The sequence below is a fragment of the Neomonachus schauinslandi genome, chromosome 1 (genome assembly GCF_002201575.2).
Source record: "Neomonachus schauinslandi chromosome 1, ASM220157v2, whole genome shotgun sequence".
NCBI classification, from domain to species: Eukaryota; Metazoa; Chordata; class Mammalia; order Carnivora; family Phocidae; genus Neomonachus; species Neomonachus schauinslandi.
In genome coordinates, this window is record NC_058403.1 from 214,132,054 (window position 1) to 214,155,047 (window position 22,994).

Genomic DNA, 22,994 nt, shown 5'->3' on the forward strand with positions numbered 1-22,994 from the left:
TTTTTTTTTTTTTTTTTTTTTTTTTTTTTTTAAATTTTTTATTTATTTGCGAGAGAGAGAATGAGGGACAGGGAGCATGAGAGGGGGGAGGGTCAGAGGGAGAAGCAGACCCCCCGCCGAGCAGGGAGCCCGATGCGGGACTCGATCCCGGGACTCCAGGATCACGACCTGAGCCGAAGGCAGTCGCTTAACCAACTGAGCCACTCAGGGACCCCGGGGAAGCTCTTCTTGATGTAGGCCTCGGCGCTGCTCTCCCACACGGTGCCGACGCGGAAGCCCTGGGACGGGTGGTGCAGCTGCGGGGGCGGGGGGCAGCTCGTTAGCCCGGGCGCTCGGCCCTGGCCTGCCGCCGCCCCGCGCGCCCTGCTCCGTGCACCCTCCTGGGGCTGCCCGGCACCCCCGGGCTCTCACCCAGCTTCTGCCGCAGCCGGCCCGCATGGGGCCGGATCGCCTGGCGGCCCTTCTGAGCGCTGTGAGCACCCCTGCCCCACCCACTCGGCGCCAGGAGCTCCCCAGTCGTGCTGTCGCCCGACAGGGCCCACTGTCCCCGGGGCAGGATTGCCTGGGTGAGAGCCGCTCTTCTAAGTGCCCACGCAGACCTGGCCCTGAACCCCAGAGCTCCTCCGCGGCTCCCCTGCGCTATCGCAGGAGTCCCTCCGGAGCAGGCGCCTGCGCCTGGCCTCCTGGGTCTTCCTGCCCCGTCGAGTGGGCCCTGTGCTTCCTCTTCTCTCCCGGTGTCTCCCGGAACCCGCCCGCGCTCAGCCCTCCGGGCCAGGCCCCTCCGCCCTGGCCTCCCAGGGTGAGCGCGTGGGCGCACAGCACTCCCGAAAAGCCAGACCTCGACTGCAGCCTAGAGCGGCGCCGTCTGGAACCTTCTGAGGAGGAGACCCTCTGTGCTTGTGCTCCCCCGAAGCGGCTGTCGACGCTTACACTCGATGTCCCCATTTAAAGTAGCCACAAGTGGGGAGTGGCCAGCTCATCAGACAGCGCTGGGTCTAGGTTTTATTACCCATTTACAGACGATATGGGGCCTAGGGTGTGGCAGAACAGGCTAAGCACCCTCCCAGGACACAGTCAGCCAGATCCAAACAGTGGGGGCTGCTACTGGGCAAAAACCTCTCCAGCAACCAAATCTCCAGGACACAGTAAGTGGGGAGGAAATCTATCTGCAGTGTGTGCGTGTTTAGGGCCCAGATTCAACCAAACCATGGCGGGGGGAGGGGGGCGGTAAGACAACTGGGGAAAGGGGACCCTGATGTGTGTGAAAGCGTCCCGAGTGTTCATGCTGAAATGACAAGTAATCCGGCGGCACACCTCTGCTCTGCTCACAGCCCTCCAGGGCTCCGGGGGAAGTTCTGTCTCAGAAGGAACTGCTTTAGACACCCTGCAGGATGTGCCCCGTGCCACCTCCTCCCACTCCACTCCTGCCTGGGGCCTTTGCCCCTGCTGTGCCTGCTCTCCCAACATTCCTCCTTGATGTCTACACAAAAGTCCCTTGAATGTCACCCCCCTCCCAGAGGAATTCCTTGCCCCCGTTTGAGAAGATGTCCCTCCCAGTGTCCCCACTCTGCCCTGTTTTCTCTCTGACACTGTATGGCCAACTCACACACCATCCAGATTGCTTATCTTGATTCTTGACACCTCCCCCTGCAGTATGGAGATCTTCGCCTCTTTTGTCCCAGCTGGGCCTCTGATGCCTGGCACACACCAAGCGCTCAATAAATGTTTTCAGGGGGCGCCTGGGTGGCTCAGTCGTTGGGCGCCTGCCTTCGGCTCGGGTCAGGGTCCCAGGGTCCTGGAATCAAGCCCCGCATCGGGCTCCCTGCTCAGCGGGAAGCCCGCTTCTCCCTCTCCCACTCCCCCTGCTTGTGTTCCCTCTCTTGCTGTGTCTCTCTCTGTCAAATAAATAAATAAAATCTTGAAAAAAAAAAAAAGAAAAAAAAAATCATGGGGCGCCTGGGTGGCTCAGTCGTTAAGCGTCTGCCTTCGGGTCAGGTCATGGTCCCAGGGTCCTGGGATCGAGCCCCGCGTCGGGCTCCCTGCTCCCCGGGGAGCCTGCTTCTCCCTCTGACCCTCCCCCCTCTCATGTGCTCTCTCTCATTCTCTCTCTCTCAAATAAATAAATAAAATCTTAAAAAAAAAAAATCATGGGGCGCCTGGGTGGCTCAGTCGTTAAGCGTCTGCCTTCGGCTCAGGTCATGATCCCGGGGTCCTGGGATCGAGCCCCGCGTTAGACTCCCTGCTCCACGGGAAGCCTGCTTCTCCCTCTCCCACTCCCCCTGCTTGTGTTCCCTCTCTCACTGGTCTCTCTTTGTCAAATGAATAAATGAAGTCTTTAAAAAATAATAAAAAATAAAAAGGCACAGTGGGGTGCCTGGGTGGCTCAGTTGTTAAGCGTCTGCCTTCGGCTCAGGTCATGGTCCCAGGGTCCTGGGATCGAGCCCCGCATCGGGCTCCCTGCTCAGCGGGAAGCCTGCTCCTCCCTCTCTCACTCCCCCTGCTTGTGTTCCCTCTCTCGCTGTGTCTCTCTCTGTCAAATGAATAAATAAAATCTTTAAAAAATAAATCAATAAATGTTTTCAGGAGCAGGCGGCCGCACGCGGCTGCATCTTGGGACGGGAGTTGGGTGAGTGGGTGACCTCCCAGCTTTGACCTCCAGGCCCCACAGCTGCCCACCTTGGGGTCACGGATCCCCGACAGCTCCAGGAAAGTCTTGTCCCCGACCATGACGGCAGCCAGGTTGGCGGTGTAACTGGACAGCACGAGCAGGCAGAAGATGGCCCACAGGTTCATGAGGAGGCGCCCCGTGGGGCACTTGGGCGTCTTGCTGGAGACGGTGCGTCCGAAGAGGATGGCGTAGCAGAGGTTGAGGGCCGAAGAGTAGGAGAACACGGTGGCCCGGTTCCGGCCATGGGGCGTGAGGCCGTAGGGGCTGCGCCACTCGTAGAGCGTGAGGAAGAGCGCGGTGAGGTGCAGGGCAGCAAAGACGCCCAGCCACATGGTCCAGTGCAGCGGCCACGTGAAGGCGCCGATGGGCGAGGCCCTGTCCCGGGCCCGCACCATGATGCCCAGGCTGGTGGAGAAGAAGGGGCTGCTGAAGTCCACCACCTGGGAGCGGGCCGAGTTGATGCTGAAGCTGGTGACGGCCATGTGGGCCCTGCCGGCCAGCAGGTCACCCACCAGGCCGGTCCAGCGGCCGTCCCGCAGGGCACCATACTTGCCGTCGCCCACGATATACAGCTCGAAGTCGAAGGGCGTGTCCTCCGCCAGGCGCTCCAGCAGGTCGATGCAGTAGCCGTAGCAGCACTTGCGGAGGGCGCGTGGTGCCGAGCCATTGGCCAGTGCGGCGAACAGCGCGTCCAGGGTGGCCGAGTCATTGGTGCCGGGGGCCAGGCACAGCTGCCCCGCGGAGCACTGTCCGTCCTCATCCGGCTCCCGGGCAAACACGAACGGATGCTCCACCAGCGTCACCACGCGCAGCCTGGGCCGGGCTCGGGCTCCCGGGGAGGGCGGGGGCCGTGCGGCCGCACCTCCCCGCTCTGACTCCAGCCGTCCGGCCCGCCAGCTGCCCACGGTGGCCCAGGCCGGGGCACCCCGCGGGTCCTGGCGCAAGCTCCACACTCGCAAGTACCGGGAGATGTGCACCTGGGAGGAGCTGGTCACCCACACGGGCCCGGTGCGGCCCCGGAAGGACGTGTTGGCCAGGAACCTGGGGGGCGGGCGGGGAGCAGGGGGAGCGGGGGGCCAGTGCCAGGCGGCCGGGGGTGGGGGCGGGGGGCAGGAGCCCTCCAGCCAAGCTCAGCCTCCGCTGGGCTCGCCCCTAGCACACGGCTGGGCACCACGGCGGATGCCGTGGTGTCCCCCCCACCAGACCCTTGGCCAGCCGGGCACCCACGCCAGGAAGGCAGTGACGAAGCCTCTGGCCCGAAGCCAACAACTTCCGTCTTGAAACGCCCGGGTGAAGCCCCCGGGGCGCTGGGATGCCGTTCGCCCTGCAGGGCTCCCGTGGGGTCCGGCGGGAACTCGGCCCTGCCCGCCTCCCCTGTCTCCTTCCCCTGCCCTTCCTGTCTCTCTCAGAGCACCCTGAGGCCCTCACCCGAGCCCCCTCTCTGGCTCTGCTTCTGCCGGAGACGAACCCGCTTCCTGGTGAGGGGGCAACGCCTGGTATACAGCAAGTGTCCAATAATGGTGCTTTCACGACTCACAGGCAGAGGCGACCGGATGTGGAGCCCGGGCACCCCCCTCCACACACACCCGGGTCCTCACTCACCGTGCCAAGAAGCGGCCTGAGGACTCCGGCCCAGCTGGCGGCGGGTCGTTGCAGCTGACCGTGGTGAGCAGGAGGGCGCGCTCCGGCTCCGCCCGGGCGGCGCTGCCCAGGGCTCGCACCACCAGCTCCACAGCGTCCTGAAGGGCGGCCTCCAGCGGGGGTCGGCCCACCTCGCCCAGGGCCAGCAGCCCCAGGGGCAGGCCCTCCGTGGGCAGCGCGTCAGCGGACAGGGGCGTGCCCAGCAGCCAGCGGGGCCCGGGGGGCACGGCCTGCAGCACCTGCCGTGCGCGGGCTGGGCCACAGCCCAGGAGTACGGCCCCCGGGGCTGGGGCCGAGCCCCCCGGGGGGGCCCCCAGGGGGGCCAGGCGCGCCCGCAGCCCCGCGTCGCCCGTGTCTGGCCGACTCAGGTCCAGCACCAGCTTTGGGGCCCTGCCGGCCCGGGCTGTCCAGAGGGCCACCAGGCCAGCAGGGTCCCGCACACGGCAGAGCACCAGGCTGACGTCCTCCCAGGCGTGTGCCCGCATCGCGGCCACCAGTGCATCAAGCAGCATCTCCAGGGGGCTGGCCCAGTCCAGCTGCAGGTGGAATGGGTTCTGGCGGGGGGCGGGGGGTTGCAGTTAGGGCTGGAGACCTGTGACCCACCATACCCTTCCCACCCCCATCAGTAGGTGTTCAATAAATAGACGTCACCTGCAAAAGTGGACGGCATGCCTGCCTCCTCCAGCCCACCCCTGCTCTAAACCCTCTTTGTCTCCCCACTGCGAGCAGCACAAAGCCCAGCCTCCTTGGCCTGACATTCAGGGCCTCCTCTCCTGGCTCCAGCCACCCTGGTAGTGCCCCGCTTTGAGGCTTTTTGCATTCCCCAGTTAGAATCCCTTTCTCTCTCTATGCCAGCCAACTCCTATACATTCTTCAAAACCCAGCTCCATCGCCCCTCCTCTATTCAGACTTCCCTGGCAAGCCAGGGTTTTGAGGGGCCCCTCTGTGCCCAGTGGCGACCTGAAAGTTCTCCTGGATTTGCTTCTAGTCCGTGAAGGACGAGATAGATTGCCAGACCTCTAAGGTGTTGCACAGGTAGGGACCGGATGCCGAGGGCTGGGGCTGCTGCTTAATCCCTCCCAAAAGACGGACAGTTATAACTGCAGGGGCTCAGTTCCTGGAGGTGGCAGCAGAGGGCGCCACAGGCCTGGGTTTGGGTCCTGCATTTTTTCCCACAAGGTGGAGGCAGGGGGCGGGGGACGGGCCTTGACACAGGGTCGGCGGGGTTAGCGAGACCCCAGGCCTCCTCTAGGGTCCGCGTCTCCCCTCCCTGAGGAGAAGGAAGCCCTGGAGGGGGCTTCAAGGTGGATTTGGAGGGCGGGAGGCCCCTACCAGACCCATACCCCTACGTTGGGCCCCTCCCTGCTGTCCTGGGAAGGGGGTCTTTCGTGGGGACACTACAGGACACCCAGAGCCCTGTCGCTCACCCTTTTCTCCTCCTTATCCCATTTTCTACTTATTCGGGCCCAAATCCAGGCCCGGGGGTGGAATCAAGGAGAGAATAAACTCCAAAGATGCGGAGCATGGGGGGATGGAGGGGTTTGAGTGACAGCCCTCCCGGAGGAGGCTGGGAAGATCCTCAAGCAGCAGACCCCCGAACTGCACCCCGCAGAGATGAGGCAGGGATGGCCTGGGGCCCTGCTTGGTGGGAACTGGGAGGCGCCCTGTGACTGGGGAAGGGACCCTGCTCCACAGGGAATGGCTCCTCCGGCCATAAATAGACGGTGGCCGGACTCCCATCAGGGAGGCCCAGGAAAGGGGTCTGCACGGGGGTGGCGCGCCCCGGAGGGGGGGGCCCCGTGTGGGTTTCACCATCCCGGGTCCAGAAGCATCTCACGGGGTCCCGCCGCTGGTTCTGGGTTCCCTCGCTCTGGGGGCATCCGGGGTCCAGGGGTCCAGGGGTCCAGGTCCCGCGAGCCGCCCCAGGGACTCCTTCGTCTGCACTCCTGGGCAACCCCCGAGCGGGGGCGGGTGGGGGGCTCCTGTATCCGCGGTCCAGAAGTCCGGGTCCCGTGCGCCCCGGCGACTCTGGCGTCGGACCCCCAGCCCCCGCGCCCCAGGAGCGTCTCGGGGCCTCCCTCATCCGGATCCCGGGCATCCCCGCGTACCGGGGCTCCGAGGGGCGCGCGCGCCTCCCGCCGCAGCACGCTGAGCACGGGGGTCTCGGTGGCGGCCGCCAGGAAGTGCAGCTGCAGCAGCTCGGGCCGCGCCTCCGGGAAGGCCAGCACGGCCGCCACGCCCGGGGCCTCCAGCGCCTGGCACAGGCCGCGGGCCAGCGAGGCGGGGTCGCGGGCAGGGGGCGCGACGGCCACCAGCTCCAGGCTCAGGTTGTGCGGCAGCCGCGGCGCCAGGGCGGCCCGGGCCAGGGCAGCGCGAACGCGGGCGCGGGCGGCGGGCGCGCGGGGCAGGAGGACGCCCAGGCGCACCGAGCCCCCCAGGCGCGCCAGGACGCCGCACGGCTGCGGGTGGCCCCCGGCCGGGCCCGGCCCCAGCGCCAGCGCCAGGCAGAGCCACAGCGCCCGCACAAACTCCATCCCAAAGTTGCCGGCGGCGCGGCGGGGCGGAGCCGCGGGTGCCAGCGCGCAGGAGGCGGATCTCCGCGCGGCGCCGCAGCTCGCTGTCCCGCCCCGCGGCGCCTCCCTCCCTGTGCGCCCCGGCGACCTGCGGCGACCTCGCCCCTCCCGGCCCCCCGATGTCAGCAACCCACTAGGGAGGAGTGGGACCCACTCCCCAGGGCAGGAAACTGAGGCTCACATGACCACACCGCGCGGGGGCGGGGGTGCGGTGTGGCACCTGACCACTGCTCTTCCCAGCTCTTTGCCAGGTGAGTTATCTCCCCATTCTACGGATGAGAAAACCGAGGCTTAGCACCAGGAAGAGATTTTGTGTCACATCGGTCCCCACACTCATCCCTGTTCCATTCCAGGACCCCCCATGCCCTCTCCAGCCTGAGAACATGGCCCATCGCTGTCAGGGAAACTGAGGCCCAGGAGGGGTCAGTTTGCCTCCGTGGTCACACAGCAGTACCGCCCACCTCTAGGTCTACCTCGGCCAACCCATCTGAGTGCGCTCTAACGTCGTGTGCACCCTGGGGAAACAGGTAGATACGTCTGATGGGAACCTGTAGGGCAGATCTCCTGCCTTCCCATTGCTGGCAGGTAACTTGGAGCAGAGAACTCCTCCTCACCCTTCAGGACCCAATGCCAAATGCCCCTGCTCTGAAAAACACTTCCTGCTTGTCCCCCAGAACTTCCTCCCCACCCTCCCCCTGCCTACATTATCACATGCTGTCAAATTTTTGTTGGTTCTTCTGCTTTCTTACTTAGTGGCCATCCTCCCCCACTCAACTGTGGGAGGGCAAGAGTGGGTCTGGCTTGTTAATGCTGTCTCCAATGCTTGCACACAGTAGGCACTCTATAATTGCTCATTGCATGAGCTCAGACAAGGACACTGTCCACTGCTCCAGAAGCTTCTGCAGCTCCCTGCCAGCTACCATCCCCCAAGCCTTCTCTCGTGTTCTCTGTGCCGTCTCGCCCTGGACGACCAGGGTTCTTCTTGTGGCCCTGGTATGCAGCACGTCCTCAATGACCACTGGCTGAGCCAGGCCCAGCAGCGCCCTGCACGGACTTCCCTCCTCCTGTCCGCCCCAGAGGGGTGCAGCGGAGAAAACCAAGGCGGTTCCAAGATGCCTCGGGGCCCAGGGCAGCTGCTCTGGCACAGAACGTTCCAGGGCTAATGAGTGAACGTCCACTCGGTGGATTTGTCACACACACAACTGTCTCCTTTTGGAGCCAGCACCGGAGAGGCAGGGATAAAACTCCATCCGATGAATAAAAATGCCAACTGCCAGACAACAGCAGGGATCACAGTTTGGGGTGAGTCAGGGGAGCCGCATGGCTGGGTTCTGGCTGCCGAGGCCACAACGTCCAGCCACCTGGCCAGGCATCCCAGGATGGGGAGGGTCCCCAATTGCCAGCCCCTCCCCACCTGAGGCCACCATCCTGCCAGGGGCCCCTCGCACCAGGGAGCCCGGCCACGTGCCCTGGTCCTGGCTGAGTCCTCAGGGACCACCCGGGTCTCATCCCACCCTGCGGTGACATCCCTCTGACAGCAGGACTCCTCAGAATTGGGGACCCGTCTGGCTCGGGGACACTCAGGCGGCAGACATTGCTGCGTTGGTTCTGGGAGGCAGCTGAGCACCAGCCTCTTCTGCATCCCGTCCCCTCCACTGTCAGAGGCAGTGAAGAAGGACCTGGGTCATCTGTCTGTGTGGACAGGACTCCTCTGAGGACCTCCTGGGAGTGGGGTCCTGTGGGATGTGTCCTTCGGGGTCTGGCTCCTCTCGCTGAGCCCAGTGCCCCCGGGGCCCCTCCACGTCGTGGCAGGTGTCAGGGTCCCTTCCTTCCTGAGGCTGGAGCGTGTTCCCGCATGGGGATAGACTGCGCTGTGTGTATCCTTCATCCACGGACACTGGGTTTGCTTCCACCTTTCGGTGATTATAAATCCTGCTGCATGCACACGGGGGTGCAAATACCTTTTTGAACCCCGACTTCCATTTTTTTTTTTAAGATTTTATTTATTTGACAGAGAGAGACAGTGAGAGAGGGAACACAAGCAGGGGGAGTGGGAGAGGGAGAGGGAGAAGCAGACTTCCCGCCGAGCAGGGAGCCCGATGAGGGACTCGATCCCAGGACCCTGAGATCATGACCTGAGCCGAAGGCAGACGCTTAACGACTGAGCCCCCAGGCGCCCCCCGACTTCCATCTCTTTTGGGTGAGTACCCAGAAGTGGAAGTGCTGGGGGATACGGCGATTCTGTTTGAGGACCCCCAGGCTGTCTGCTACACCGGCTGGCCATCTCGTGTTACCCCTGCCCGAGGGGGCCAGGCTACGGTTTCTCCTTCTCCACCCGCGGTCTGAGGTGCAGCGCGGTCAGCACACACAGGACGCCCACAAACACCGGGCGCTGCCAGCATCTTCCCCTCTGGCCACGACCACCCATGATTTAGGGTCATAGTGCTTGCACGAGACACGTCCGTAACCTCAGCCTGGACGAGAGCGCGCCCTTTGCTGCGAGCCCCGCACCGGGCAGGCAGCCGTCCTGCTGGACGCCCGCCGTGCATGGGCTCCCCAAGGCTCCTTGCAGACCTGGAGAGGGCATGTCCCCGCTTACCCACAGGGAAACCGAGCCTGGGGCCCAGGTGCGGCGTGTCCAAGGCCGCGTGGTGACGGAGGGGAAATCAGTGAGCGCCCCCCGCCCAACCTCCTCCCACCGTGGCCGCAGAGGGAGCATGGGCAACCTTCCAGGTGGGCACGGAGACCATCTGCATGGCGATGCGCCAGGCCGTCCAGGTGTCCCCTGCTGCCCTCAGATCACAGCACCCCCACCGCCCCATGGGGGCGGTCACCTCCGCCCCCATCCGCAGGGTGGGAGGGGACGACACAGCTGGAGCAAATCCGGGACCCACCAAGCGGGCAGCTGAGGGTCCAGGGCGGTGCTGGGGGGGCCTCTGACTGTGCGAATCCTCGGGGCATGAGGGCCAGCGGGGTACAGCACCTCCCAGAGGTCGAAATCCCCAGCCCGTCTCATGGCCCCTTCCCAGCACCAGGCCCCCAGAACAAGCCACATGGCTCCTTCCAAAACGTTTAATGACGTAGGCCGTGCGGGCAGCTGAGGCCACACGGAGGCCCACAGGCACCGAGGGGCTTGGAGGGGCTCTCGCCAGGACCCGGGCACGTGAGCTGGGTAAAGACCCTGGGGAGTCTCAGCCAGACCTGAAGCTGTCCCCTTCCCTCCAGACCTTCTGGACACCAAGCGGCGAGGACAGCCTGGGCCCAGCCCGCAGATGGGAACATGGAGACCCCAGTGCTCTGGCGCGCTCTGGGGTGGGGGACGGAGCGCCAAGCCCCCAGCCCTGTGCGGGCCGGCACCGTCAGGACCTGGCCAAGCCCCTTCCTGCTGTGACCCCTCCCCATCCTGGCCTTGAGGGCCGCTCCGTGGGGTGGGGGCTTATGGAGTGATGTCCCCGGTTAGCCAGCTGGGCCCCTCACCTGGCACGGATGGGGCAGCCCACCTCATGCCCCACCTCAGCTGCAGTGCGGCTGGACCCCTGGCCAGGGCACAGAGCCCGAGGAAGGGGCCGTCCCTCTGCCCAAGAGCACAAACCCAGCATAGACTGCAGGTTCCAGCTGCAGCTCGCACAGCACCTGCTAAATCACATGGGTTTTCTGCACCATTAAGCCAGGCTGTTAGTCAGGGGCAGCTTTCTGGAAGGTTCCAAGGATTGCTTTGGAGCCCACTGTCTGGGCCAGGCTCCAGGTGCTGGCAGGCTGCAGGTCGTGTCCCCAGGGCAGTAGGGACACCTGGCCTCCCTCAGACCCTTTGTGCCAACAGGAAACATCACTGAGCTGTGTGGGCACGTGTCCCTCTTGGAGGACCCTGGCCCAGGTCCTGGGCCACCACCCGAGCTGGCTGCCCCGACCCAGCTTGGGGGGATGCTTGGGAGGCCATCAGAGGAACGGGACCGGACCACACTGCTCTCTCTGAACCACCTCCCGCCCCCTCCCACCGAGTATCACCCAGCCCTCACAGTTGAGCCAAGGCCCTGGGGCAGCCGACAAGCGGCTGAAGTCTGAGAACCATGGCTTCTGGGCACTAAGTTTTAAAAACTGGGCCCAGCGGGTTCTGCTGAGACAGGTCCTGCCACGAGTCCTGGCGGACGCGGGAGCTACAGCGGCCCCCCCCGGCACACAGACAGGCCCAGAGAAAAGGGGCTTTTAGTTCTTTTGTTAAAAACAAAACAGCACCGAGAGGCCACAGGAAACACCAGTGGCCCAACGCCTGGAGAAACAAGTGCTCGTGGGGCTGAGAGCTCCCAGCAGGTCTCCGTGCAGGGGTGGGGGCCGCAGGGGCCGCCAGGCCGCAGGCCGGGCTCACTTGGCAGGCCGGGTGATGATGCGCGTGGAGAAGTCGAACAGGTCGCGGTTGACCTTGCGCAGATTCCGCACCTCGTCCTCCAGCTCGGCCACGCGGATCCGCAGCTGGTCCTGGCCGCCCAGGACGCTCTGCGGAGGGACAGGGGCTCAGAGGCGAGGGAGCGGGGCGCTGTCCCCGCGTCGCACCCCACAGTCCCCGCCCCCTCCCCCAGGGCAGGGCCGCAGCCCACCTTCTCCATCGTGCTGCTCATCACCCCAAGCAACTGCTCTGCCCTCTCCAGGTGGCTGGGCTCTGAACCCTGCAACACGGGAGAGTCTGCGTCAGTGGCCCGGGACCCCGGGCGGCGCCCCCGTGAGGAAGACGCCAGACACCCGCTGACCGAAGGGGGGACTGGGGTGTGGCGCCCCCACCCTTGGGGGAGGGGGGCTGATGTCTGTCGAGGCCGCGGGCTCCGACCCCCACGCTCCCATCCGCTCCCTGCGCCAGGACTCTGCCCGACCAGGCCCGCGGGCAGCTTGCTGGCCCAGCCCAGCGACACGGCAGCAGGGAGGCGGTCTGTCTCCGGCCGGACAGCGTCTGGCACGCCACCCTCGGCCGGCAGACGGGTGCTCAGCAGAGCCAGACATCAAGCTATCTGCAGGAGGACTGTGGACACCCCCCCCGACTTCGAGAGGCTCGGCACGGAGACCGCGGAAGACAGAGCCTCAAGACGGGCAGGGGCCCCTGGGCCTGGGGGGCGGACGGGCCGTCCCCAGAGGCCCCCCAGGCTGGGGCCAGGGGGACGAGTGTCCTGCTACTCTGCCCACGGTGGCCGGACACCCGGCGCCTTCGGGTCCAGCTCTGCTCCCGAACGTGCCCTGGCGCACAGCGCACGTCCACTCCGAACTTCCCGCCTTCCTCCCGGCGGAGGGCCCCCGTGTGCGTGTCAGCCGCCACCACGGCCCCCGCAGGACGTCAAGAGCCGCCCGGAGCAGGCGCTGGGCCCGCAGAGTCTCGCTGAGGCCCAGGGCAGGTGTCCCGTGGGGGGGGGCAGCGCCTACCTGCTGGTGGAGACCCAGGCGCAGCGTGAAGCCCCCGTGGTGCGGCTCATCCCCGTGCTCGGCGCCCAGAAGGTGCTTGTTGAAATGGGGCAGGGGCAGGCCTGGCCTGAAGTCTGAGCTCAGCATGCTGACGGGCGCCAGCATGATGGAGGCGTTGGTCACGGGGCCTGCGTGGCGGGGGGGGGTCACGGTCACGACCCACCTCCCCCGCCAGGCCCCCCAGCGGTCCGAGAGCGGCGGTACCCACCCCCCCCGGCGCCAGGCCCTGCGGTGGCGCGCGGGTCCAGACAACGCTGCCGTGCCCACCCGGGGAGAGCCACGGCCTCCAAGAGGGGAGGAGGAGCCGGCCGCCCCGGGGCCCATTTCCAGGGCGCCTCACCTTTGAGGGTGACCGTCCTGATGCACTGCTTGCTCTGGACGTCCCAGAGACGCACGGTCTCGTCGTGGGAGCCCGAGAGCAGCACGCTGCCGTCGGCAGACACGGACAGGCAGGTCACCTGGTTCCTGCGGGTGGACAAGGTGACCCCGAGCCCACCGCGAGAGAACAGGGCCCCTCCCGCGCCCACCCCAGCGTCCACGGACCCCGGCCCGCACCTGTGGCCTCTGAACACCTTGCCGCTGTCCCGCTCTGGCTGGAAGCTCTTCTCTCTCTGCCCAGGCTGTGGAGGCCAAGGGGGCCCGTCAGCCATGTCGGCCATGCCCACCCAGGGGCCCACAGACCCCTGGCTGCCGCTGCCACTCACCCAGGTGCAGAGGTCCACCTGGAAGACGGCGCCGTCGCTGCCTCCACAGAAGAGGTGGTGCTCGGCCAGGTCCATGGTCACGGCCATGATGCCCACATCAAAGAGCACGGACAGGAGCAGCTCGCCCGATGAGACCTCCCACAGCTGGGGGTGCGGGTGGGTGTGGGACAGACCCGAGACTCTGGACCCCCGGGGAACCGGGACCACAGCCACCACCCACGGGGCCCCGGGGGCTGAGACTCAGCCTGCCCCTCATGCCCGTGACCCCTGTGCTAGCGGCTGTCGGCCCCCGCCCGTGGCGACGCCCGAGGGCCGGGGTGCCCTCAAATCCCCTGAGGTTTGGCCAGGGAGCTGCCAGGTGCAGGCAGCCAAGTGGGAATTTCCAAGCCGACACACGCCTGGACCGTCCACCCTCTGGCCGTCCTTGAGGCCGGAAGCACCAGCGGGATTCAGAGCTGTCTGGAGCTGCCAGGGAAGGAGGCCATTCACGGGCTCAGGCCGGCCAAGAACCCGCAGCCGCCAGGGCATGACTCACAGATCCACTTGGGGTGAGGGGGCCCTACCTTCACTGTCTGGTCCAGGGAGGAGGTGGCCACCCGGGCCAGGGGCCCCCCAAAGCCACAATGCAGGTCTGTGATGGGGAGGGTGTGGCGAGACCAGACGTGCCGGGGGGATGGGGTCCTGGCGGGATCCACCTGCAGCACGCTGTGCGGAGGGCACGGACCTCAGCGGGGGGAGCCCACGTCCCCTTGCGGCCACGTGGCCACCAGACCCCCCCAGCTCTCAGACGGCTCCCCCCGCCCTCCCGCCCTGCGGCCAGACCCAGAGCCCGAGGGGCCCATCCTCCACCTGCACAGGCCCCACACCAGCACCAGGCAGTCCTTGCCCCCCGACAGGAAGTGGCTGCTGTCCCCCGTGAACTGCAGGCACGACACGTCCTGGTAGTGGCGGCTCAGGATGACCAGGAGGCTCCCCGTGGAGACCTGCGGAGGGCGCAGCCAGGTCAGCGCGGGAGACCCGGCGCCGTGCCCGCCCCCCACTGCCAGGTCAGCTGGAGGCACTGGGCGACAGCCTGCAGGCGGTCTGGCAGGGACCCCCAGGCTTGGTGGGCCGGGCCTCCTCCCAGCTGTCCTGCCTGTGCCTGTCCCCCTTATGTCCCCAAGTGGATGACGGCCCTTTTGAGCTTCCACCCCCTTGTCCCGTCACCCTGACCTCTGAGGCCTGGGCGTCAGGTGGCCCGAGGACCCCTGTCCAGTACAGGACGAGGAGTGATGTCACCACGGCCCCCGGGGAGGGCAGGGGCCGTCTGCGTGGACCAGAGTGACCACAGGAGGCTGTTGAAAGTGTGGGCCCCTCCGTTCAGAACCAGCTGGACCTGGGACCCAGGAGCAGGAAGTCACTGTCTTCAGAGGCCACCGGGTGGGGATGGGCCAGTGAGTGGGGCTAAGGGAAGGGGGAGGCCCCGGGTGGCAGGGACAGGTGAGCCCATCACACCACCTGGGCAGTGGGGTGGGCTGGGGAGCCCAGATTGTTGTGAGTTCAGCTGCGTTCCCCTAGCACACATGTTCACACCCTAACTCCTGGACTCAGGCCTTACTCGCATAAAGGGTCTTTGCAGGTCTAACCAGTTCAGACTGAGGTCACGCTGGAGTATGGTGGCCCTAAACCTAACGAGTGGCGTCCTTATAAGAGGAAAACCTAGAGGGACACGCATGCTTTCCCCCTGAGGATTTCCAGCTTCCCTCCTCGTCCTCATCCACACAGAGGGAAGGGGGGAAAGGGGCACCGTGGCTGATACCTGAGTCAGGCCCTCAGCCTGAGCTGCCGCCTCGGGTTGGCTGCGGGGGGCGCCCCTGTGGTCACGGCTCACACCAGCCAGGAAAGCTCCAAGGAGGAACCAGGCTCAGACAACAGCCCTCAAGCGAAGACCTGAGATGCCCCTCATCGGCAGAGGAGACGCTGCTTTCTGCCCTCCGCACGACGGCAAGGATTTCTACCGTGATGGGCAACCTTTGAGGAACCCCCTGCCTCAGTTTCCCTCCCTGCACCACAGCAACTGCTTCCTAATTTTAGAATCATGCACGGGGGTTTAACAGTCCCCAGAATGAAATAACTAGGCTCCCTCACATCTCTGTGGTGCTCTGAGACGTCTGGGGGAAGGACAAAGGTCGATTCACAGGTGTGGACAGACTCAAGAAAGGAAGAGCGTGGTCATGTCTCCATCGTCTGGCCCCAACCCTACATGGTCTGTGCAGGTGGTGAGGTGGGTCTCTCCCACCCACACATAACCAAATGTTGGTGACAACACACCCTAATTTTCTAAAAAAAGATTTTATTTTTTTGACAGAGGGGAGGGGGCGAGCGTGCAAGAGCAGGGGGGAGGACCAAGGGGCGAGGGAGAAGCAGACTCCCCGCTGAGCAGGGAGCCCGATGTGGGGCTTGATCCCAGGACCCTGAGATCATGACCTGAGCCGAAGGCAGATGCTCAGCCCACTTTGAGCCACCGAGGTGCCCATAACACGACCTAATTAACCTGCAGACCAAATCCCACTACCTTGGTTTTATACCTCCTCTTACCTCCCACAGGTATATGCTCTCTGCAATTCCCGCCAGGACATAGAGGCCATTGGGTGATGTGGTCAGACAGGTGACAGGCCCAGGGCACATGATCTTCTGCTGGAGCTGGTCCTAGAGAGACATAAGAAGCCTCTGAGCTTCACGTGGAACTCAGGAGCTAGGGGACAGCGGGGAGAAAATTCCGAGGGAGGCAGAAAGAGGAGCAGGAACAAGGGCGGTTTGAACAAATCAAAGCTCAATCAAGAAGGGATCTGCTCCAGCAGATGGAAGGGGAGGCCTGCAGACTGTCGGATAAAAGCACAATGGTGCTTACTCTGGGGACGGGGGGTGGTCAAGGCACAGAGGGTCCAGGAGAGAGCTGAGAGAGAGCCTAATGGCCACAATCCTGCCTTCCCTAAGGTCTGGCCTGTGATCCTGACCCTCACTTTCTTCATCTGATGGAAAAACTTCACGACTGTGTGCAGGTCACACCAGGCAAAGTCAGAGGACAGAGCTTGTGCCAAGACTTCAGCTGGCAGAACTGGGCAGCTGCAAGCTTCACAGGCTGCATTTTGGATGGGTTGTTTTTTGTTTTTAAGATTTTATTTATAGGGCGCCTGGGTGGCTCAGTCAGTTAAGCGACTGCCTTCGGCTCAGGTCATGATCCTGGAGTCCTGGGATCGAGTCCCGCATCCGGCTCCCTGCTCGGAAGGGAGTCTGCTTCTCCCTCTGCCCCTCCCCCCTCTCATGTGCTCTCTCTCATTCTTTCTCAAATAAATAAATAAAATCTTTAAAAAAAAAAAGATTTTATTTATCTGACAGAGAGAGAGACAGCGCGCACACAAGGAGGGGGATCAGCAGACGGAGAGAGGAAGGAGCAGGCTCCCCGCCGAGCAGGGAACCTGATGAGGGGCTCAATCCCAGGACCCTGGGATCATGACCTGAGCCGAAGGCAGACGCTTAACCGCTGAGCCATCCAGGTACCCCTGCATTTTGGGTGTTTTAAGAAGAGACCCGTGGGCCCTTATGGGGAAGGGCAGTACTCCCTTTGGGGGAAATAAATGCATCACCCTCCCGGGCCTCGCACATTCACCTTCCAAGACAAGAGACCCACGGAACTCCAAATGAGAGTCCTCCCTTTAATTAAATTTCGCGCCCCAAGGGCTCTCCCCAGTTCCCCAGCCCATCAAGAACGGTTGCCCCAAAGACCCGCACCCCACTCTCCCCGAGGAGCCCACCCTCAGCCCTGCGCGCGCGCAGCGCCCTAAACGATCCCACCCGCCGGGCGCGCACCTCCCTCCTCCAAAACGCCCCCAGACCCGCGCAGGCGCAGCACACCCTAACCGAGGCTCCCCATCCCCACCCCGGTTCAGGGAGCGTGCTGCCCCCACCGACCCTTCCCCGGACCCCGCTTTCGGGCGCCCCGCGCACTCTCCACGAAGCCCGGGCCAGGGCGCGCGCCGCCGCACCTTCCGCTGCAGCTCCCAGGCGCTGATGTAGTTCTTGCCCAGCTGCGCCGCCAGCAGGTACTCGCCATTGAGCAGCGCCAGGCCGCGGGGTCCGGCCTGGCCGCCGCGATACGTGAGCAAATTGGCGCCCGAATGCAGCTCCCACACCACGCAGCTCCACAGCTGGGCCGCCGAGTCCGTACACACGGCCACTTCCATGGGAGCCGCCATCTTGCCGCCTGCAACGCCCCGGAAGTGCGTCACGCCAGCGAGACTCGGGCCCCTGCGCCGCGGGGCTCGAGCGCCGCCCACGTTGCGCCGCCCGGGCGCTTACCACGTGCTCCGAGCGGGGCCCTCCCCGCGACCTGGGCTTCCTCCCGCGCTCGGCGGCGAGTCGAGGGGCGCACGCCCGGCTGGGGATTTGGGGGGAGGCCGCGCCCCCAAGTAGTTGTGGAGAGCGTGGCTCGGGGTCGCCTGCAGCCTGCAGGTCTGGCCTGGCCGTTCCCGCTGGGCCTTTTCACCGAGTGACCCACCCCCTCGGATCCCTTTATTTTGAGTGTGCAAATAATGAAGGGCCGACGCACAGGCCCCGGTGATGCCTTGCACGTAAACACGTCCTACGTGCCGGACAGAGCTGCCGCATGCTCGCGGAGCCCCGTCCGCCGCCCCCGGACCCCGCGCGGGGTCCTCGGGTCACAGCCGCCAGCCCCAGGCCGTGTCTCAAAACAGCGCCTCTGACGAACGCGGACAAGTTAGAATCCACTCGGGAGGGGAGAGCGCGTGACTGTCCTGAGCCGCGGGCACGCGGCCGGCATTGAGGGGTGCGGGGGGCTTCCCCCGTGCCCGAAGCCCCCGCCCCAAGCCGCGGGCGGCTCGCGGGAGCGGGTGAGCCGGCCCAGGGCAGGACGGAGCTCCGGGGTCTCCCGGCCTCGCGCCGCGGTCCAGGAGAGGCCGGGCGCTCGCCGGGGGCGCGGGGAATCCGCAGCCGCAGCCCCGGCCGCCGGGTGGCAGGCGCGAGCCTCCGAGCGGGAGGCCGGACCCGGAAGGGGCTTCTGCCGCGGATGCTGCACCCAGGCGTGGGGCCGCGGCAGGAGCAGTTATGGGGAGGGAGGGGTGTCACGGGGGCCTGCCTCGTTTGGGGGTCTGGAGGAGGGGCTTCCCAGAGCAGGCGTCGCTTGAGCAGGGAACTAACAACTTGGAGAGCAAGGTGGGCAGAGGGATGTGCAAAGGCCCTGAGGCCGACCCTGGAGGCTGGAGCTGGGCAATGCGGGGCCTGTCGTGCAGTGGGGAGCCTGGATTTTATTTCATCCTGGGGTGGGTGAGGAGGCATAAGAGACTTAAGGACTCTTGTAAGTTGCGGAGAGCCGAGTGTGCGAGCCCCCAGCAGCTGCCAGATGGGGACACTCAGGCGGGGCTTCCTGGTTCAAAGACAGGTTGCAGGTAGAAACAAGGGGTCCTGATTTCCACCCCCAGAACCAGCTAATGCCCCCGCTTCCTCAAATGTTGTTTTTAAAGTGTGAATAAGGAAAACAAAACACTGGGAATGCTCACTTACGCTTTCCAAACATGGGTTTCCCAAAATCACACCTTTCTTTGAATCCCGAACCCCTGGCACTCTGTGGAATCCTGTTTGAGAATGACCACGCTGTGTGTCTCCTAGGAGTGGGCCCAGGTGGCCAGGCGGCCTTTCTTCTAAAGACCAACTCAGGACTTGAATCTGCACTTCTGAGCCGTGGAGCAAATCACGGTGAAGCTCTGGGCCTCAGTTTCCCCACACGCACCACAGGGACACTGTGGTTTCCCACAGTCGTGGAATTTGGGTCCTGGGTCTGTCCTTCTGGGAGGCCTGAGGTTTCCAAGTTCCTGGATGCCAGGACACGGGGGCAGGCCCAGCAGATGTGGGTCACAGGGTTGTAAGCTTGGTGCCCAGAGTGTGCTGGTGGTGGGCGCTCCCGTAGGGGCAGGCGCTGGCGCGGAAAGCACAGCTGGATTGCAGTGCTGGCCTTTCACGGGCCTCTTTCCCCTGCGCTCCTCCCAGGAGGTCAGAGGTCACCCCACCCCCAGCCCAGCGAGCGTGGAATGAGGACAGACCAGTTGTGTCAGAAGAGAGCAGGACAACAGCCACACTTTGGGGGGCGTCTAGGACCACCCAGTCGCCAGACCTCCTTGGTGCCAGCTGGGTGGGTGCCTGGTCCCAAATCCAAGGCTGGGAGGGTGTGGCTGTAGCAGCAGAAGCAGGATGGGGGAAACTGAGGCACAGACGCATTCCCTGCCCCCCGCCCAGTCTAAGCCCTGAATTCTTCGTTTATTCTTTTTCCATTATTGAGCACCTTTTTGCGGGCGGTGGGGACACAGTGAAGAACCAGAGCAGACCCCACTGTTCTGGCGTCCCAGCCCAGGGGCACCTTCCTTCCTCGGGGGCAGCCCCCGTCATGTGCACCAACGATAGGAGGGAAGGAGGATGACTCAGGTGAAAACCCTCTCCTTGTTCCGGCCACGGCTCCAAACCCTGGCTCCTTGCAGGCTCCCTCAGCTCTGCTAATCAGGTTTTGAATGTTTCCTCCTGGAGCCTCCTCGGGCCTCGGCAGAAGCTCCGAAGCCCAAGAGGCAGGAGCTGACGGGCTCTGGGAAGCCGGGAGGGCCATGGGGGGGCCTGAGCCCTCCCTGGCGCCCCGGGACTGTGTGACCTCAGGGCCTCCTGGCCCCTCTCTGGGCCTCTTCAGCGGAGGAATGAAGATGAGGACTGGCTGAGCCAGTTTGCAAGAGAGGGTCATTTTCCTTTTTTAAATAATTTTTCCTTTATCTTCTGGGGCGGGAGGAGAGAGCCCTGAGAGGTGGGTGGAGCCACCAGCCCTCTGACCTCTCCTGGTCCCCCAGGCCCCTGGACGCTGGGACCAAGACGCAGCTGACTCATTTCTGACAGGAGTGGAAATGCCGTGGATGAAATGGGCCACGGAGGCACGTGGGAACCCCCTGGCTGTGACAGGAGGGGCAGCTGATTCTCCCTCACTCCTAGTGCAGCCTTGGGAGCTGACCCAGGCGGGAGGGACTGGCCGGGGCCGGCCCGGGCTGGTCCTGGTGGTAGGGGAGCCAGATGGCAGGAGGCTGGGCCTGCCCACGGTCCAGCCAAGCTGACCTTGAGCCCGTCACACACTCTGTGGCGGGGCGGGGGGTTGGGTGGGTCTGAGGGTAAATGGATTAGACACCCCAGAAAATCTCTTCCAGCCCAAATTCTGCAGTGCTGCTGTGGTTTGAGTTTGGAGGCAGAGAACACAGGATTTCCCTTCCAAACATTCTGAGCCCAGGGGTTGCAAACTACAGCCCGAGAGCCATTTTCCTTCTTAAAATTATTTTTCCTTTATCTCCTGGATAAGAAGCGGGGGGAACCGCTTTGGGGCTATACCTACTGAATCGTAAAATGTGAACAGGTGAGCCAGACCCCAGCGGGAAGGCTGCTGGGGCACGCAGGCTGGGTCCCTGTCTCAGAAGCCTGCAGAGGGCCCAGGGGGACGGTGGGGTGGGGGGGCTTTCTTCGGGTGCCCCTCTCCTGCCATGTTGGGTCATGGAGCGCGCCGAGCTAGGGGGTGACCCCAGGGGCACAGGAACGGACGAAGCACGCACATGACTCCGTGTCCCGGAGGGTGACAAGGGGCTTGCCCGGCACACAGGGAAAGGACGACCCAGGCAGTGGGAAAGAGCTCTTGCAAAGGCCCAGAGGAAGGCCCAGCGAGGAGGGGGCAGACCACACACCCCAGGGGCTTGGGTTCGGAGTGACCGTGGCATCAGAAGGCAGGAGACCTAGCCAAGGGGCTGGGGGACAGGCTAGGGCACCCCTGGCCCTGCCACCTCTGTTCTCCCCAAACCCCTAAACAGACACTTGGCACCAGGGCCCCCCGGACGTGTGATGGCCACACACACACCCACTTGAAGACCCAGGGCCTGTCCCTTGGGTGCCGTCCCTCCTGCAGGATGGAGGGGTTACGGCCCCTGGGCCCCAGACACACCCAAAAAAACCACCACAGGAGGCATTTTCTGTTAAAAGTCAGAAGTGTTTTGTCTTGTTTTAATATCTCATCAGCTTTACAGGGTTACAATTGTCTTAAATATTTCTGAAGTTTAAATACAATCTGAATAATAATGTTATAAAATGTAAACTTTCAGTGTTCTTTTAAATTTCAAAATCACACACTTTTTTTTCTTTTTTGTCTTTTTTTCTTTTTTTTTGGTCTTTTGTCCTTTTTTTCTTTTTTTTTTTCCCCTTTTAATACCTGAATGTTCTGCAAAAACTGGAATCGGTACAGACCGCCCTGGCCAGGGCGACAAGGCCAGGCCCGGCCAGAGGTAGAGTCGTTTAAACCTTTTTTTTAAAAAGTTTTTTTTCACTTTAACCTGAGTGCTGGCGCAGTACTCACGCCGTCTGACAAACCCCAGAGAAGCTGAAATTTCACATGTCAGGAATGAAAGGCTGAATTCATGGTTGCCAAGAAAAAAATGCAAGAGCAAAATTAAAGGGGGGGGGAAGGACGAAGTGGACCAAAGTGATAAAAATGGGAAAGTGAGTGTACAAATGCAGAACTATGGAAAGTAACCCGCCGTCCCACCCTGCATGCCCAGCCCCCAGCTCAGGGGTCCCACGGAAGATTCTGGAAGCAACACCTCCAGCAGGGGAGCCCCCACGAGCCCCTCTCCACCCTGAGTTTGGGGTCTCCGCGCTCGCAGTGCCGCGAAGCCCACTCGGGAACGACCAGCACAGAAGCCAAGGGCAGAGACAGGTGCCCCCGTCCATCCGCACCTGGGTTTGCGTAAGGGGGTGCTGATGTGCACCCCAGAAACCCTCCCCTCCCCTAAGCCCCAGGGACAGGAGGGGCAGGGGGCTGGATGGGGCACCGAAGGCAGAGGCAGGGGAGGACCCCGCTCGCGTTCCCAGCTCAGGTGGGTTTCCCCCAGCACAGCCACCCCCTGGCTAGCCTGGAGCGGGGGACTGGGCCCCATGCCCCGCCCCCACCTGTCCCCTATAATCATCACTTGAACAGCAGGCCACACCCTGAGTTACATCCGGGAGGCCACATTGACCCGCGACACAACACCGGTCCGCACACACACGAACAAGGCGGGCAAGGCGGGCGTACGGGCCTTCCAGGTGGAGGGGCCCCACGGGGAGGGTGGGCGAGGGGAGAGCCAGGGCACGGGATCTGGCATCAAGAGTCAGGCCTGAGGTAGAAAGAAACACGCGGCAGACCCCCCCCAACGAGGGCGTGACCGGGGATCCTGAAGGCCTCGGGCCAGGGCGCCCACGGGTCAGGCTGGGGTGGGGGTGGCTTCTGTGTGTGGAGCCGGATTGTGCCCGGGGACAAAGAGATCCCCTCCCACCATGATTGTGCTGCTGCCGCGAGAGAGGGAAGGGCAGAACCTTCCAGAAGGAAAGGCAGAGAGGAGACCCCGCTCCTGGAAGGCTGGGGGGTGGGGTGTCAAGGACCCTGAGATATTCCAAAGACACAGCACAGCCCCACACAAAGGAAAACCCAGCCTTGGGGGCCCAGGACCCTCCCTCCTCGGGTCTCCCAGCGGGAGGATGCCTGGTCCATCAGGGAGAGGGGGAGGCTGGTGCTGCCCCCCCGCCGTTAGGCCGGGCTCCTGAGCCCAATTAGAGAATACAGGCTCACCCTGGCAACAGCTGAGTCAGTGCCCCCCCCAACAAAAATCCCACTGGGCGGCGTGAAGAGCACTACCCAACACCACCTGGTCCGCGGGGACCCGGCGGGCGCCAAGAAAGCCCCCCACCCGCCTGGGCCTTAGGGCAGACGGTGCTCACCAAGACCACCGCCAGCCCCTGGAATAACCTCCCACCAGCCGTGTCCCCCCCCCCCCCGACACCCACCTTCTAACCAGGAGGAAGGGTCGTGCAGAGACGGGGTGTGGCCTCCAGTTACTCTAGTTACTGCAGGCAGCTGTGGCCCCAAGC

General features: G+C 64.0%; 2 protein-coding genes across 3 annotated transcripts in view; both read right to left on the bottom strand.

The window, feature by feature from the left end:
* The window catches only part of GRIN3B (glutamate ionotropic receptor NMDA type subunit 3B), an 8,637-nt gene extending 1,794 nt beyond the window's left edge, over window positions 1-6,843 (bottom strand). Inside the window, exons 1-4 of the mRNA XM_044913182.1 lie at window positions 6,418-6,843; window positions 4,271-4,863; window positions 2,677-3,709; window positions 213-296 (exon numbers count right to left, since the gene is read on the bottom strand). Of these exons, the coding sequence (XP_044769117.1) occupies window positions 213-296; window positions 2,677-3,709; window positions 4,271-4,863; window positions 6,418-6,843 (2,136 nt within the window). The remainder of the gene's footprint in view (window positions 1-212; window positions 297-2,676; window positions 3,710-4,270; window positions 4,864-6,417) is intronic.
* Window positions 6,844-10,911: 4,068 nt separating this feature from the next.
* On the bottom strand, window positions 10,912-17,273 carry WDR18 (WD repeat domain 18). 2 transcript variants are annotated; one of them, XM_021705263.2, is made up of 10 exons: window positions 17,054-17,273; window positions 15,606-15,716; window positions 13,878-14,011; window positions 13,592-13,733; window positions 13,029-13,172; window positions 12,880-12,944; window positions 12,665-12,789; window positions 12,286-12,452; window positions 11,475-11,543; window positions 10,912-11,373 (listed from the first exon to the last, which is right to left on the bottom strand). In XM_021705263.2, exons 1-10 carry the CDS (start codon window positions 17,261-17,263, stop codon window positions 11,242-11,244), a joined length of 1,299 nt encoding a protein of 432 aa, XP_021560938.1. In that variant the 5' UTR covers window positions 17,264-17,273; the 3' UTR covers window positions 10,912-11,241. The 2 variants fall into 2 exon arrangements, with proteins under 2 accessions (XP_021560938.1, XP_021560939.1); XM_021705264.2 differs by having other exon boundaries at window positions 13,915-14,011; window positions 15,596-15,716; window positions 17,054-17,269.
* Window positions 17,274-22,994: the final 5,721 nt, after the last annotated feature.